The sequence below is a fragment of the Aulonocara sp. 'chitande type north' Nkhata Bay genome, linkage group LG3, assembly GCF_057382095.1.
Source record: "Aulonocara sp. 'chitande type north' Nkhata Bay isolate Kocher_YH1m ecotype deep benthic linkage group LG3, A_spYH_male_GT1.1, whole genome shotgun sequence".
In the NCBI taxonomy this organism is placed as follows: domain Eukaryota; kingdom Metazoa; phylum Chordata; class Actinopteri; order Cichliformes; family Cichlidae; genus Aulonocara; species Aulonocara sp. 'chitande type north' Nkhata Bay.
In genome coordinates, this window is record NC_141346.1 from 68,408,776 (window position 1) to 68,426,721 (window position 17,946).

Consider the following 17,946-nt stretch of genomic DNA (forward strand, 5'->3'; position numbering starts at 1 on the left):
TGAGAGCAGGGACACTTGCTGTGTTCAGTGTGACTCGTCTCTGCAGAAGGTCAGGGCTCTGATAGTTGCAGTTAGCGGGTGACTTACTGGGCAGGTGGCTCCTGAGTGTCTGTTGGAGTCAGGGTTCATTATGGTCCTGGTTGCTACTGGAAATAAAGAAACAAAAGGAGGGTGTGTTGTTCAGGAAGTACAGACTGTAGCTCAGCAGGTAGAATTACTAACTGGAAGGTTGGAGGTTTGATCCCTGGCTGCTCCAGTCTGCACGCCACGGTATCCTTGGGCAAGATGTGGAACCCCGACTTGCTCTCCGATGCATCCATCATAGTGTCATTGTTAGAAAAAGAAGTGCTTGTGTGAATGAAGCACGCTGTATAAAATGCTTTGACTGCTCATACAGAAAAGCAGCTCATAAGAACTGGTTCATTTTCCAGATAATTCCACTATTAAGACAACAGACATTTGGGAGGCTTTCTCTGAGAGTAACACTGAAAGTCTTGCTGCTCCTCCACAAAATGAACTTCAGATTAAAGACACAGCTCAGATAAACACAACTCAAACTAATCTACACTATTTTTCTTTATTACGCAGCGTTTTTATAACTATTTCCAGATGTTTCTAAAGATGGAAACAGAATTAAACTCCAGCCTGATGCGTTTCTGAGGTTCCTGACTCTGACCGTCCCTCAAACGCCTCTCTGGGCGTTTCCTTCCGTCGCTTTTACTTTCGCTTTCGTGAATGTTGTGGCGCAGTTGATCGTCTCGAAGTTAAGGTAACGTTAGCAGTCTGTACTGTTTTCCTGGCTGACATCAGCTGTGTGCAGCTCGGGGAACCCTTAACCAATTTTTTGTCCACCAGGCCACGGCAGAAGCAGATATGGTATGTAAACACTAGGGGTGCAACGATATTCGTATCGATATTGAACCGTTCGATACAGTGCTTTCGGTTCAGTACGCATATGTATCGAACAATACAACATTTGTAATTTATTTTATCAACTTTCCTTCTGACGATGCTGTCTGTGTTGAGCGCTCAGTGAATCTGCGTTCGACTACTCCGCCTAGGCTGCACTGTCCAGCGCAGATCCACTGAGCGCTCAACACAGACAGCATAGTCAGAAGGAAGAGCGCAGGGCAAGCTAGCAAGACAGAAGTTAAGCTCTCCTTGCAAGATGAACCTCCCCCACCCTCATTCAGATCTGGTGTTTGGAATTATTTTGGTTTTCATGTGACGTATGACCCTGAAGGTAAGCGAGTCATGGACTAAAGTAAAACAGTATGTTGGATGTGCCACGCAATGCTCAATTACATTGGTGTGAACTAGTGTGTTAGCGCAGTCAGCTCGTTAACGTGTTGGCGGTCTAGCCCCATGCACGGGGCGATCGGCGGTAGCTCGTTAACGGAGATTTGCCGTGTTGTGGCGTTAAGGTCATTTCAACGAGATCAACCTGAAAGCACTAGTGGGAACACAACGAATATGACTGCACATTTATGCCGACATCATCCTAGTGCAAAGACAAGTGGAAGCAGACAAAAAAAAGCAAGCATGCTACTAACTTTAGCCGAGTCATTTAGACAGCTGTTAGCACATGATCCTCCTATGCTGCTGAGAATATAGCCCAGAAGAAGCGGATAGTATAGCTTTTATTTTGGAAAGAGACATTTCTCTGTAATAAACTCTCTTTTCCAAAGATGAGTGATTCCTCAATCAGATACAGGGCTCGCAAAATCGCTAGCCCGACGTCCTGGGGCTAGCGATTTTTTTCAGACGGGCTACCAAAATCTATCTCTTCCCTGCCCGTCGGGCTATTGTAGGAAGGAAAAATATATGTCAATGCTTTTGCATTCTTTCAGAAATGTAGCTGGGTAATTATGTCATTGGCATCGGTGAGCCACTGTCAATATGTGACATATTGAAATCGCGTTTGAATTTGCGCTTGTTTTTTTGCTTTCACTTTGCAATCGCGCAAACTGTGTATAGAGAGCGACAGCACTGATCTGTGAGTGATGATAATTTGCGCACCAATTCCTCTGACATCGTCTTATTAATCGTTAGCTTACTATGCAAACATGACAAGTGAAATCTCCCGCAGCTTAAACATGTGAGAGGTTGATCGCGCAGAGAATCGCTGAGCTTATGTGAGTGCGTGTGTAAAAGCAGCAGGATATATATTTTAGTTCTGCTGAGCCAAATAAGACAGGTCAGGGTGAAGAAGTGACAGCCAAAGAAAAGCTTACCACAAAACGGAGAAGTTATGACAAATCAGACTATAAGGCAAAAAGAAAGTGCAGCTTTATGGTTTCATGGACAAAAGAATTTCTGTGGCTGCAATATGACGAGCTAAATAACCAGGGCTGCACATAAGTGGTCCGCAGGTGCGCATTCGCTGTCAAAATAAAAAACACGCACAAGGGTTAGGGTTAAATTTAAAAACTGTACTTTTGAGTTAAAATATATATTTATAATTTTAATAAATGACAAATTAAAAAGGCATGAACATTTTTTTTTGTATCGAAAAAATATCGAACCGTGACACCAAAGTATCGAACCAAACCGAACCGTGAATTTTGTGTATCGTTGCACCCCTAGTAAACACTGGTTTGTTTTTTAAACCCTCTGGTTAAGGTTAATATGGGCATGTGCAGTGAATATCAGCGCTATGTGGCCAGAAGTGTGATAATATAATTTATTTTGTGTAATAAACAACTGCAAGGATAGATGATTACAACAAATAGATGACTAATACATAAAAGTAATGCATAGATGAATAATGATGATGAGTTATGATGCGTAATCATGGGAACAAGTGGGTTTACAAACAGGAGCAGCTGATTAGCTTTAGAAAAGCTGAAATAATACCTCAACTGAAGCCAATTGTACTAAATGCACTAAATGTGCACTGTTACAAGAATATTTTTCTTTCTATTGTTTTCTATTAATTTATATAATTTTAAGTTAAGCAGGACAGAGTTCTTTTAAAGAAAGATTTACTTATATTCTCAAAAGTTAAGCATGACAGGCTTCTGTTTAAGAAGGAGACCTGTTTTACTGTGTTAATGTTGTCATTTTGAGCTAAAAATAAATGGCCAAATGATCATTTGTTTCTCATGTGGTCATATCACAAAGAATATGCATCTGCTTAAATCAAATTCAAGTCAAATGGTTAAAAAATAATTTCACACACACAAAAAAGAGCTACCACACTGGGAAGGGTGAAGACAACTAGGTTGCCCGGCCCTGGCCACGAGGTGCCCCTTATTTATTTTTCAGGGAGTTGGCAACCCTAATGACTGTCCACTGAGCACCAACACAGGTAGGAGTGAGCAGTGATGAAGCAGGACTGTGGGCAAGTTTGAGCTACAATCCTATTGACTTCTCAGTTTCTCCAAAGAAAAGGGGAAAAATTCTTGGTGTTGTGAAGATGTGAGTTGGTCTTGTTGTCGTGGGGCTGGAAGGATGCTGGCAGTGAGAGGCTTTTCATACAGTGTTCAGTAACAGAATGAGAAGAAAGCCACTGCACATGAAACAAGGTGCTCGTAGTGTTTGTTTACTGTGTTTGTGCCACAATGTCAGATCAGTTGTAGATTCACATGCAGACTTGTCCAGTGAAACCAGTGGAAGTACTGCAGTACAGAGCAAAGACTAAGCAAGCCAGGAGAGCTCTCCAACTTTCTGAAAGTATCAGGATATTTGAGTGATAAGAAAAAGTGGATCATGCAACAATGTCCCTCAGCACACAAAACAATCAAAGCAGAATAAATATAATGTTTTAGATCAAACACTTACAGGGACCTGAAGAGAGAGAACCAACAAAATGTCATGGCTAACAGAGGAACTCAAGCACAGACTGAGTTCTGACAAACAAAAAGGTGACAGTTTATTTACCAAAGGGGTGAACCACAGTGCTCTATATATGTACAGTGAGTTGGGGAGGGGGTCCAGGGCTCCAGGGAAAAGAGGGAAGGGAGTCCACTCTCACTCCTCTTCAGTCACTCTTGTCCTGCTCTCCACTCACACAGCCACACACGGGAGTCACAGGTAAGCGTCTGTAACCAGGTCCGGGGAAATATTTACTCAAAGTATACTCAAAGTTAACCCAACTGGTGAATTAAGAGAGAGATTTCTTAGCAAAGAGCTGAGATCATGAACACAGGAGGGTCAATGTCCCAGCGACAAACTGCTCCATGCCGCAGCGTTAAATGGTTACCGGTAAGCCCAGGTGAATCAGCAACAGGTGGTGTAATCATCATAGCTGTGTGGACCAAGAGCGAGAGGCCATTACAAGCTCCACCCAGGCAGGCAAAACGCTAGCAGGAGAGAGCAAAACATAAAACCTGAAAAGCCATCATGAGCCAGCCAGAGAGACACAGAGTTTATACTAGAAGAGAAACCTGCTCATCTTCATCATGTTTGTTTAAATAGAGAAAATCAGAAGTCTCTGTGCGTCAGACCACGGCTCTACACGGACACTTCTAAGCTGCTTCAGAGTGAACTGACCCAGATAATCTGCACACAGCGGCTGTAAAACAGTGAAAGTCATAACTGTCTCTCTGATGGAAAGCTTTTATTGTGAAGTCAGGAAGTCTGCAGGAAGTGTTGAGTTTGTATTCATCACTCAGTGTTTAATGAGACAGGCAGACAGGAAGAGCAGCTCATTAGTGTTGATGAAATCAAAGGAACTGTGAGGAACTGCAGTTTGGTCACATCTGGATGTTTTTCACTGACAGTAAATGTTTTTAGTGATGAAGAAATGTGTTCACAGAGGGAGGAAGAGGAAGAGGAGTGGTGTTTGTGAGGAGGAGCAGCTGTCCTGCTGTGCTTTGTGTCAGGACGTCCTGAAGGATCCAGTCTCTACCAGCTGTGGACACTGGTTCTGCAGACAGTGCATCTCCTCATACTGGGACCAGTCTGCTTCATCAGGAGACTCCTCCTGTCCCCAGTGTGGAGAAAGATCCAGAAGCAGAGCTGGACTGCAGACAGCCAGTCAGAGCAGCTGTGTACAAAGTAAGACTGAACATCTGTCTGCTGATGGACTCATTTCTGAAAACTGGACTTCTTGTGTTGTTCAGACATTGAAGAGTTTTCTTTCTCTTTAGTCTCATTGTTTTTCTTTCTTTCAGCAGATGTTGGTCTGCAGGAGGTTTTAGATGAACATAAGATCAGTCTGAGGAGGAGATGTGAACGTGTGACTGAAGGAAGTGATGAAACAGGAAGTAGAACCCTCCTCAACAGGATCTACACTGAGCTCTACATCACAGAGGGACAGAGTGAAGAGGTTCATACCCAACATGAGGTGAGGCAGCTGGAGACAGCTTCCAAGATGGACGCCCTCCATGACGCTCCAATCAGGTGCCAGGACATCTTTAAAGCCTTACCTGACCAACAGAGACCCATCAGAGTGGTTCTGACCAACGGCGTGGCTGGTGTTGGAAAAACCTTCTCAGTGCAGAAGTTCACTCTGGACTGGGCAGAGGGCTTGGAGAACCAACATGTCAGTGTGGTGGTTCTGCTTTCATTCAGGGAGCTGAACCTGATCAGAGATGAGCAGTACAGTCTTCTGGAGCTGCTCCATGTTTTCCATCCAACATTACAGAAGGTCACAGCAGAGAAGCTGGCTGTCTCTCAGCTTTTGTTCATCTTTGACGGCCTGGATGAAAGCAGACTTTCATTGGATTTCACCAACAGGAAGCTGCTGTCTGATGTCACACAGAAGTCATCAGTCAGCCAGCTGCTGACAAACCTCATCCAGGGGAATCTGCTTCCCTCGGCTCTCGTCTGGATAACTTCCCGACCCGCAGCAGCCAATCAGATCCCTCCTACATGTGTTGACAGGCTAACAGAAGTACGAGGCTTCACTGACGCCCAGAAGGAGGAGTACTTCAGGAGGAGATTCAGTGATGAAGAGCTGTCCAGCAGAATCATCTCCCACATGAAGACATCCAGGAGCCTCCACATCATGTGTAGTATCCCAGTCTTCTGCTGGATCACTGCTACAGTTCTGGAGCACATGTTGACTACAGAGCAGAGAGGAGAGCTGCCCAAGACCCTGACTGACATGTACTCACACTTCCTGCTGGTTCAGACAAAGAGGAAGAAGAACAAGTACCATGAGGGACGTGAGACGAGTCCACAGAAGCTGACGGAGGCTGATAGGGAAGTTCTTCTGAAGCTGGGGAGGCTGGCGTTTGAACATCTGGAGAAAGGAAACATCATGTTCTACCAAGAAGACCTGGAGCAGTGTGGTCTGGATGTGACAGAGGCCTCGGTGTACTCAGGAGTTTGTACAGAGATCTTCAAAAGAGAGTGTGTGATCTTCCAGAAACCAGTCTACAGCTTTGTTCATCTGAGCATTCAGGAGTTTCTGGCTGCTGTCTACATGTTCCACTGTCACACCAACAGGAAGACAAAGGTGCTGAGGGACTTTTTGGGAGAAAATAACAACGAGTCCTCTCTGGATGATTTCCTGAACAGAGCCATGGAGAAATCCCTCCAGAGTAAAAATGGCCACCTGGACCTGTTTGTTCGCTTCCTTCATGGCCTCTGTCTGGAGTCCAACCAGAGACTCTTAGTAGGTCTGCTGGGTCAGACAGAGATCAGTCCAGGAACCATCCAGAGAGTCATCAACAACCTGAAGAAGATGAACAGTGATGAAATCTCTCCTGACAGAAGCATCAACATCTTCCACTGTCTGATGGAGATGAACCACCTCTCATTATTTCAGGAGATCCAAGAGTTCCTGAAGTCAGAGAACAGATCAAAGAAGGAACTCTCTGAGATCCAGTGCTCAGCTCTGGCCTTCATGCTGCAGATGTCAGAGGAGGTTCTGGATGAGTTGGACCTGCAGAAGTACAACACATCATGGCGGGGACGACAGAGACTGATTCCAGCTGTGAGGAACTGCAGAAAGGCTCGGTGAGTCCAGATGTGATCATTAACATCATTGATCAGTGTAGGTTAGTAGTTTAATGTTGAAAATAAAATCAGATTGTAAGCACAAAGTGTTTGTGTCCGTACGGTGCAACCTTCCACACCATTCCTTTATTGTACAGACTCAGCAGCAGCTCCATGGATCCCAAATCCAAGAGTGGAGAACAGATTTGAAGTGTGTCACATCCATGCAGTCACAGCTGTTTCCACCATGTTTCCACTGATATTAATCCTGTTCAATGACACGTTTCATATCAGTGAATATGTTCTTTAGGACGTCCACTGACATGTTTAAGTGTCCTGCTGGAAATCACTCAAATCATCCATGAAATCCATGAAAAATCCTTTTAGTGTTTCTAACTTCAGCCTCTGTCCTCTCTCTCTCTCCATCCTCCTCACTGCTTCTTTCACTGATAATCACACAAACATCGTATTCAGCTACAAAATAACACAATAATATCATCTGATGATCATTATTATAAGAGCAGGATCCATATTTGATATCAGAGTAACACACTGCTTGGTTATGTGCAGTCATCATCAGTGACTGTGGGTCAAACAGAAGCTCTCTGATTGGTTGCTGACCTTGGTCACCTGTCCACTCTCACCTGTTTGTGTTTGCTCTCTCTTTGCTGTCTCCATCCTCTCTCTCCTTTCTCTCCCTCTCTGTCTTTGTACGTCACTCAGGTCCAATGGAAACAGTGACATTTACAAACCAATCAAAGACAAACTGATCCATGTCAGGTTATAACAATATTCAAAGTGAATACAGGCTGCTGCTGGACACAGACAGGTAACATCATTTTGACTTGCTGTCACCTGGATCTGGACTCATAAACACTGAAGCCCTGAACAGGAATACAAATCATTTTCTGCCAACTAGCGACACACCAGCAGATAATGGCTCAGAAAGCTCAAATGAGCCAATCATTTCTGTGTTTAGTTCCCCTGAAATCAGATCTGATATCAGCAGCTCTGAGTTCATTCATCATTATTGTCCAGTGATGAGATTTCTGCTCCGTTTGGTAACAGTCCGCAGGTTTTTCCTGCGTGTGGACGTGAACAGTCGTACCTGACAGCAGGTAGCAAACAGAGATCATCTTTCCAGCTGGAACTCTTCACTGAGCTGAACTCATTCAAAATGTTCTGGAGTCAAAACAGGAAACAGTCCAAATGTGTGTCTTCACTCTGACTCTGGATCAGATCTCAGTGACAGACTGTGGACATTATGGAAGCCTAAATGTGACACCATCTTCCTCCTTCATCTGCAGATTAAAGCCAAACAAAGATTCTCATTAAAAGTCTGCAGGTCTGAGAGAGACTCAATCGTTGTGTCATGTCAAACACAGTAAGAGGAGCTGAAGCACAGATGTGAAGAGCAGATTCATCAGATTATGACCTCACTCTGTTTTGTCTTCATATACATTCAGTCTGTGTTTATAATGCAGATTTTCTGCTTTTATAATAACACATTTTATATTTTCTATCATCACAGACTGACTCAGTGTCGACTCTCAGAGACTCACTGTGAAGTTGTGGCCTCAGCTCTGAAGTCCAACCCCTCCCATCTGACAGAGCTGGACATGAGCAGAAATAATGACCTGCAGGATTCAGGTGTGAAGCTTCTGTGTGCTGGACTGGAGAGTCCAAACTGTCGACTGGAGACTCTGAGGTGAGTTCACTGACTGCGGCTGTTGTTGTTTTTCTATATTTCAGGTCTTTGATTGATGTTTGAAACTTTCTTTAGTTCCTACATGTTCAGGATGTGTCTGAAGACAAATGTGAAGAAGTTTGAGTGCTTTCAGAAATGTTGTCTTTCCAAACGACTGAACAACAGTTTTTCCTTTTGGCTCCAAACAGAAGTGACAGACTTGAGCAGGGTTCATTTAAAGGCTGACAGAAGTGGAGTGGTGACGGGGAGATGTTTGACAGGACAGTGTTTCAGCCTCCACAGGTTCATGTTGTGCTCCATCAGTCAGTGAAGATGAAGTCAGTGCTGATGAGGCTGTAGAGTGTGTGAGGGATGTGAATGAGGATGATGAAGATCTGATGATAGCAGGTAAAAACAGGCTGCAGAGACTTTGAGCCATACAGGGCACACAGTGTGTGTACAGAACAGCTGAAATCATTATGGAGGCCTCACTGGAATATGGAAGCATCACAGTACAGCTTCAGTGAAGCATTAAAGTCTCTGATATGAGATGAGAAATGAAGCAGCCAGAGCTTTTTCATGAGTGGAAATCCACTGTGACTGTGAGCTGCTGCTACAGCCTCCAGATTAGCCAGCAGCTCATCCTGCTCAACATTTTCTCACCAACTTTAATGGAAGTGTGATGTTTTCAGCTGGAGTGATGGTCAGGGTGGCCTCCCTCTCCTCTTCTTCTCCTCTTCCTCTTTCATTTGTAAAGCCACTTCTGCTGCTTTCATTCATTTGGAAGTCCTGTAGCTGAGTTTGGGAGAGACTAACAGCCTCGGCAGCAGAGGGGAGAAAGGCTGTAACACCACCTCTTTACTCTGTTCTACCTGTCACATCATTTTATCAGGAAACAAATATGCTCATGTTTTTACTATGTTTGTCTTGAAGATGTAAGAAGATCACATGGTGCTTTTTATTATTGTGTTGGTTTGTTTGCTGTCTCTTGGATGGAGCCCAGCTGTGCGTGGCCCCTGGGCCTGTGGTCAGAGTGTGTGCTGGATAATCCGGCCCAGGATGAGGCCAAACTGACATGGGATGAAATGTCTGTCACATAATTGAGCTTAGTGTAGTTTCATTTCTGCACAATTTCAAAACAACCAAAACTTTGTTCTGTCTTTTCTATGTTATACTGTAGACTTTCTTTGATACTGTGTCCAAAAGGAGCAGCTTTTACTTTGAAGGGGAGGCATCTCTGTTTCCTCTTCAGGTTGGATGATGGAAGCAAATGAGTGTGTGATGTTCTTTCAGTGTTGCACTTTGTAGACGCTCCCTGAGCACTGGTCTCACAGCCAGCTGCACATAGAGACCAGTGTTGTTAGTCCAGGTCAGAAGATGACTTGTTGGAATGAAAATGAGCTTGTAGTTTGTCTGCTTTAATAATGTGACTGGAAAAAGGTGTTGGACTTCAAATATGTCCATTTCTTTCACACTTCACCTTTAAAAGTGAAGCCTTGTGGTTCCTGGAAGGAAAAACACGACTTTTTCAAGTCTTTGTCCTGTTTTTATGATAAATGTACGACTTTAATGTGAAACATTCAGAGTTTTTTCTCTTGTTGTGTTTGTTTGAAGCTGCTTCCTGTTGGCTTCAGCTGTTTGGAGTTTCCATTTTCTAAACTTCTACATTCTGAACCTTCTTCAGCTCTGAACAGATGATGAAACACTGAATGATTTCAAGCACTTTGTCTAATAAACTTACATCTTTCATTCTTTATACAGATTGATGGACTGTGGTTTGTCAGAGATCAGCTGTGATTATCTGGCAGCAGCACTGAAGTCCAACCCCTCCCATCTGAGACAGCTGGACCTGAGCTCCAACTACAAGCTGCAGGATTCAGGAGTGAAGCATCTGTGTGGTTTCCTGGAGAGTCCAGGATGTGGACTTGAAACTCTGAGGTCAGTCAGCATGTTTTAGTTGTGCTGAGATGAATATGATGTGAAAGTTGTGCTGACACTAAACTGCAGACATCAGGCTGATATTATACTGATCCACACTGAGGATCTTCATGGTAAAGTCTGTTTTCTTCTTCTCTGGTTTAGTCCATTGACTGCAGCAGAACAATGTTCACATTTCAAACAGTGAGACTCAACGTATGGCCCGCGGCCCACACGCGGCCTGCCCACCTTTCCTGATTCAGAGAGAGGGGACCCTGATTAACTGTGTAGCTTCTTCCTCACAGTCCTAAGTATCAGACACAACAATGAATAATCCACAGCTGACTGTCTTTAGCAGGTCAAAGGTCACGGCACACAGCAGACAGTGGGAAATATTATAACTCTGATCATTTATCAGCACATATCCATATGTATAAAAACAAAGCTGACACTGTGAGACTTGATCAGAGGTGTGATCATCACAGCAGAGGCCTTTGTGTCAAAGTCACTGAGGATCAAACAGAAACACATGAAGCAGATTTTCCTGTTCTGGCTTTTTATAGCAGATAACCTTCAAAATATTCTGCAGTCCATCAAAAACTGAAGCAAACCATGAATCAACATGTGAACATGAGCTGATGCTGCTGAAGTGAAGCAAAGTTACAGAGGTTTGATTACAGACACAGCTGAGAGTTTGTAATCTGTCATCATTTTAAAAGGTTTACATTTCTTCAGTATTGAACAGCAGAAATGAGGCTTTGTTTTCGGAGGCCGACAGCAGTGAACACAACAGCAGACTGGTGCGTAATAAGCAGTGAATAATGCAGGAAACAGATTTTTGAAGGTAAACTGTTCTTGAAGTACACTGAGAGAGAGAGAGCTGTGCAGGAAGTAAATGTCAAAGTCAGAGAGAATTCATGACGATGTTCATCAAACGTAAAGCGTAGTTTGGATCTTCTTCTGCTGCTGGTTCACTCAGTTTTGGTTGGAGACAGATGAAACCTGCAGCTTCAGGATCTGTGAGCTGTCCACTTTCAGCCCCGACGGCGTGTCCGTGTACGTGCCGTCGAGTGAACGATCCACGCTCTGTGTTTCCATCTTTGTGTGTTTAGCTGCTCTCATTTACTGTTTTATCTGTTTGCTTGTTGTTGAAATACTTTTGGGAGCTTTAACCTGAGATTCTGGCAAAATACATTTATATTAAAAATCGATTCAGGATTGAATGAATCAACATCGCTTTATTCAAATTAAAACCATTTAAATAGGAAAATCCATTTTTTTACACCCGCCTCTAATGCTGGGTAATGTCAGCTGGTCCATGTGCAGCTGGCTGTGAGGCTCAGGGAGCGTCTACAAAGTGCAACACTGAAAGAACATCATCCATAAATATTGAGTAATAACTGGACTCTCATATAGCGAGACTCAAATGCCTTTAAACATCAGCTTATCCTGCTGATCCAAGTCCAACACTGAGTTTGTAAAAACATGTTTGTCAATCATTTTGTTTGGTTTCTGAGGAAAATGATTCAATAACTTGCTGCTAATACACAACATTTCATCATATTTCCTCATAACCCTCTTTTGTCTGACCATTTGATCCCATTTGAATTTGCAATAAAGGATCCACAGAGTTTGGTGACAATAATGACAGTAGATGTTTGTGTGAAAGTGCTGGAAGCAAATGAGTGTGTGATGTTCTTTCAGTGTTGCACTTTGTAGACGCTCCCTGAGCACTGGTCTCACAGCCAGCTGCACATAGAGACCAGTGTTGTTAGTCCAGGTCAGAAGATGACTTGTTGGAGTGAAAATGAGCTTGTAGTTTGTCTGCTTTAATAATGTGACTGGAAAAAGGTGTTGGACTTCAAATATGTCCATTTCTTTCACACTTCACCTTTAAAAGTGAAGCCTTGTGGTTCCTGGAAGGAAAAACACGACTTTTTCAAGTCTTTGTCCTGTTTTTATGAGAAATGTACGACTTTAATGTGAAACATTCAGAGTTTTTTCTCTTGTTGTGTTTGTTTGAAGCTGCTTCCTGTTGGCTTCAGCTGTTTGGAGTTTCCATTTTCTAAACTTCTACATTCTGAACCTTCTTCAGCTCTGAACAGATGATGAAACACTGAATGATTTCAAGCTCACACTTTGTCTAATAAACTTACATCTTTCATTCTTTATACAGATTGAGGGGCTGTGGTTTGTCAAAGATCAGCTGTGATTATCTGGCAGCAGCACTGAAGTCCAACCCCTCCCATCTGAGACAGCTGGACCTGAGTGACAACTACAAGCTGCAGGATTCAGGAGTGAAGCATCTGTGTGGTTTCCTGGAGAGTCCAGGATGTGGACTTGAAACTCTGAGGTCAGTCAGCATGTTTTAGTTGTGCTGAGATGAATATGATGTGAAAGTTGTGCTGACACTAAACTGCAGACATCAGGCTGATATTATACTGATCCACACTGAGGATCTTCATGGTAAAGTCTGTTTTCTTCTTCTCTGGTTTAGTCCATTGACTGCAGCAGAACAATGTTCACATTTCAAACCTTCAAAGAAGAAGAAAAATCCTCCACTGGATAATTCACTGTGAAACTCTCCAACTCTTCATTCCACCTTAAAGTCTGTCTGACACTGAAATCCAAAGCAAAATGTGCGTTTGCTTTACAGACAGCAGTCCAACACAAACATACACACATCATCCAAAACACAGTCCAACATCCACTGCCAGCATGAATGATGGGAAAGAGAAGGAGGAACACTCTGACATTCAGGGTTAGAATGAGTTTCATGAAGCAGACTGTGAAGATCAAAGCTGCATTAGAAAGCTTACATGAATGAATGAGTGGACAGAAGTGGACAGAGATCATCTGAAGCACTTCAAAGGCTTTAAATCAGCACATTTCTCTTTATTCTTTATCAACTTTGTTAGTTTCTCTCAGTTTTCTGTGGAATGAAGCTAACAGCAGGCTAATAAGATGCTGACCAATAGGTTTCTATTAAAGGTTGTAATTTGTATATGAAAAAGTGCTTTGGCTCAGCAGGGATCAGCTTACAGGTAGAATACAGCTGCTGGATGGGATTAGCATGTCATAGCTATCTACCAAACTGCTAACTGGGGGATTTCAGGCCATCTATGGATCATTTTTGCTAACTGTTTATTCAGCTTAGGCTCACAGGGCTGCAGCCTGTGCCCTAGCTGTCATAGGGCAAGAGGCGTGGTCCACCTGCACAGGTGAGCAGTCCATCACAGGGCCAACAGAGAGAGACAGAGAAGCACTCTCTCACATCCACACCTACAGCCAATTTAGAAGCACCAATGAACCTAAGCAGCATTTCATTGGACTGTGGGAGAACATCCAACCTCCACAGAAAGGCCAACAAGCTTCAACCTACAACCTTCTTGCTTTAAGGCACTAGTGCGAACCACTTTTCCCCATTTCAGCCCAAATCCTGCATCTTCCTGTTTCTGACTCCAGGCCAGCTCCACTAACACTTTCTCATCAGACACTGCCACCTAGTGGAGGAAGTCTTAGTTCCATTTGAAGCTTCAGATTACAGTTAGTTCCTTTACAAAGAGGTGGAGGTGGTGGGGCCACAGCACCATCATCACTGAGTGCCATAGGACACTTAACCTTTGTTTCCATATGCTGGGAACTTCCTGTTGTTCCAAGGAGGACTGGAAAATGTGTGAAAATCTCCCAGTCAGTTCCTCACAGCACACTTCAATCATTTCCCTCCCACAGCATCAGGACCAGGGCTTTTTCTCTCTTTGGTCCCACTAAGAGATTTCCACACAAACACCTCATCAGTGGGACTCTCAGAGCTACCAGCCCTTTGCTACAATCACAAAGCTCTTCATTGAAATCAATGATATCAAAGCTGGAATCAAATGAGTCCAAGTCTTCTGCTGATTCAGCATCACATTCATCTTTGCTCCTTGTTCTGCATCCCCACCATGGACTTCATTCCTTTCCAAGCCAGCCTTGAGTGTCCTTTATTCAGCTCATCCTCTGCTTTACTTTTATACCTGATTTTAGCTGCTTTATCTCTCTTTCAACAAGTTTCTGTGCCTCCATCTTTTTCTTCTCTCACTCATAACAAGACAGCTTCTTCTGCCTGAGAACATGTTGGAGTGATTTACTAATCCAGGGCTGCTTATTGGGGAAAATACTTCCTGTTTTCAAAGTAATCCCCATTTTTCCCAGAAAGAAATGTAAGTAGAAATCGATGATCTAAGTGAGAACATGAGCCTTTAAAAAGTCCCAGTGGGTGCAGTCAAAGCAGTCCCTCAGTCCCAGTATAGAGTCTTTGGTCCAGACTGGAACAACTGTGTGCCCAGTTTGAGCTCTCTTCAGTGCTGTGACCTGACAGACCCAGAGGGGCCATCACATCACATTTAGAAGCTCCCCTAATGGAGCCACAACACATGTCCAACACTTAGTCTGTCTTGTTGGACCATCTGGAAGAAATGATTCAAGGACTTAGTCACAGAACAGAGATTCAAATCTCCAAAATCCAACTGGCTGCATCAGGACATATAGTCTGAAACTCTGCACAGTTTCCTGTTTGAAGCTGCTTCCTGTTGGCTTCAGCTGTTTGGAGTTTCCATTTTCTAAACTTCTACATTCTGAACCTTCTTCAGCTCTGAACAGATGATGAAACACTGAATGATTTCAAGCTCACACTTTGTCTAATAAACTTACATCTTTCATTCTTTATACAGATTGAGGCTCTGTGGTTTGTCAAAGATCAGCTGTGATTATCTGGCAGCAGCACTGAAGTCCAACCCCTCCCATCTGAGAGAGCTGGACCTGTGGGGAAACAACCTGAAGGATCCAGATGTGAAGCAGCTGTCTGATCTTCAGCAGAGTCCAGACTACAGACTGAAGACTCTGTGGTCAGTAGAGTGATGGAGTGAGTGGGTGGTGCTGTCAGCAGTATTGTACTAAACACAGTCAGTATGAAACAAAGATCCAGTGTTTCCTGTAAAGCTGCAGCTTCTCAGTGAAGCTGTGAGAGGAGAATGGTGACAGGCTTCAGGATTGGACACAAACACTTCCTGTTTCTGACCTTTATGGTCACCATAGTAACAGCTGACACGCTCTGATCAAACGCTGTCAACAGCCAATCAGCTCTCTGAACAAAGCAGCACGCAGACCAATGACTGCATTCATTTCCAAGTTTAAAGCAGTGAAGAACACAGTCTGTAGGTGAGGAAGAATTTAGTGAGAGCAGATGTTTGGATGGAATTCCTCCAGTTAACAGCTGGAACCGTCCATCTGGATTGTTGGGCTTGTTGTTGGGGTTCCTACAGAGCTCAGAGTGGACACACCAAGGTTCTTCTAATGAATGAAAGTCCAAACTCAAACTAGGAGGGAAAAACATTTTCATCAACTTCAATAAAAATCCAAAGATTAGAAAAAGTGAAGCAACAATGAGTCCTAGTACAGTCCCAGCACTGAAGTCCCTGCTGCTCTTTATACTGGATGTGCTGCATCACTGACTGACAGCTGATGAAGAGTCTCTGGAAACACTCGTTTATCTCCTCTGCTCTTCCTTCTTCTCTCTGCAGGTGGAGGTGATGATGGTAAACAGGACGGTGTGTGTGCTGAGAGAGGAGCAGCTGTGTCCTGATGATCCAGAGAGGTTGAAGCAGCAGCAGCTTGTGTGTAGAGACGCTCTGACTGGGCCATGTTACTGGGAGGTGGAGAGGAGAGCTTCATCCAGCAGTGACTGACAGAGGAATGAGAAGAAGTGCAGATGACTGTCAGTGCTGCAGAGTGAACTGCTCTGAGAACAGCTCCACTGTCAGACACAATGTAGAGTCCAGCATCATCCCTGTGTGTCCCTCTGGATCTGACAGAGGATCATCAGTGTATCTGGACTGCTCTGCTGCTGCTCTGTCCTTCTACAGTCTCTGCACAGTCTCTGTCTGACTCTGGCTTCAGACCCTCCTGGATCAAACTCACCTGGAAAGACTTTCAAACATCACTCAATAGATTTGAATACAGAATATATTTGATATATACTGTAGATGTACTGTAGAGTTGCAGTTTGTCACTTGTAAATACAGTCTGTGAGCAGCTGTGAGCTGAAAGATCTTTCTAGAAACATGAAATGTTTTCACTCTTCTGTTGCTTTTTCATATATTTCCACAACATTAATATTGATCCCACCTGTCTCACCTGTTTCATGCTTTTATACATAATAACAGGACACGTGTGATCTGAGCGCTGCTGTGGTTGCTGTGCTGCACGTCTTCATTTAGATAACAGAGACATCTAGTGGTTCAGAGGGAGAACTGCAGGAGGTGGAGCTGTGTTTTAGCGTGGAAAACTTTTTATCTTTTAGGCGCAGATACAAATATGACAAGTATCAGTGTGAGATACAAAAGGTCACATCAGTCAGCAGAGGGAACAGTGATCACACAGCAATGTAAGAATAGAAACATAACAGTGAATCTGGACATGTATACAGAGGGAAGCAAACAAACAGGATGTAACACTACATTAAAGCCACAAATGAATCATCAGAGCTGAGGAGGTGATTGAGAAACAGGTTTACCTTTTAGGTGACATGAATGAGTTGATGGGAAGTTATGAACTGTTTCTGAGAGACAAATAACACCAGGATCCTTTTCTAAGTAGCTGACAGCTTGTAACTGTGCAGGGGCGGGTCTAGTTAAGTTTTGCCGACCTAAACCAGGGGGTTTAGAGCATCATAGAGTTTTTGTGGTTTGTTTTCTTTAAGTCATTTCACAGATTTTCTCTATAATTTCAATTCCTTGAATAAAACAACAAACTTAGGGGATGATTTTGTAATCCGACTTTATGTAGGAAAGATTTGACTAAACATAAAACAATCTTCCAACTCAGTCGTCATTCTTATCTTGGGAAATCAAACCAAATGTTCTGTTGTCTCTAAATCAGGGATTGATGAAATCTTTGATTGCATCCATTTATGAACATGTTCTCATTCATATTAAATCGTAGTCTAAGTCCTTCTTTAGAGGGATAAATGTCATTCATTGTCTTCAAATGTGTTTCTGTTGTTTTGGGGGGAAGTTTGAAGTCCATTGTTCAAAGTCTGTTAATGAAACTTTATGAAGTTTATGTAGGATGTTTCTCCTATTTTGTATTTGTTTGAATTATGATGTATTTCTGACTCGTGCTGCCATGATGCCAGGTCTCTCTTGAAAACAACATTTTTAATCTCAATTAAATTTTCACCTGGAGAAATAAAGATGATAATAATAATTTTGTCTTCAGGGAATCATTTCTCTGTAAAACAGCTTCTTCTGAAACTCTTGTTACATTTCTTGTTTATTGTTTGCTGGTTTTAGAAAAATGTCATCGTCTCTGTGTGAACTTAAACTCTACATGTGGTGTCAGCTATAAACGAGCTCTAGAGTCTAATAACGATGCTTTTATTATTGTCTGGTATCCAACCTAACCCTGGGCCTCTG

At 43.2% G+C, this 17,946-nt stretch overlaps 2 protein-coding genes across 2 annotated transcripts in view; both read left to right on the plus strand.

Moving 5' to 3' along the window:
* Positions 1–8,600, plus strand: part of LOC147336813 (protein NLRC3-like) — a 46,687-nt gene extending 38,087 nt beyond the window's left edge. The window contains exons 4-6 of the mRNA XM_086285542.1: positions 4,760–5,001; positions 5,118–6,909; positions 8,420–8,600. Of these exons, the coding sequence (XP_086141668.1) occupies positions 4,760–5,001; positions 5,118–6,909; positions 8,420–8,600 (2,215 nt within the window). The remainder of the gene's footprint in view (positions 1–4,759; positions 5,002–5,117; positions 6,910–8,419) is intronic.
* Positions 1–17,946, plus strand: part of LOC147336810 (NACHT, LRR and PYD domains-containing protein 12-like) — a 220,092-nt gene that overhangs the window by 124,996 nt on the left and 77,150 nt on the right. Inside the window, exons 12-13 of the mRNA XM_086285532.1 lie at positions 10,337–10,513; positions 12,669–12,845. Of these exons, the coding sequence (XP_086141658.1) occupies positions 10,337–10,513; positions 12,669–12,845 (354 nt within the window). The remainder of the gene's footprint in view (positions 1–10,336; positions 10,514–12,668; positions 12,846–17,946) is intronic.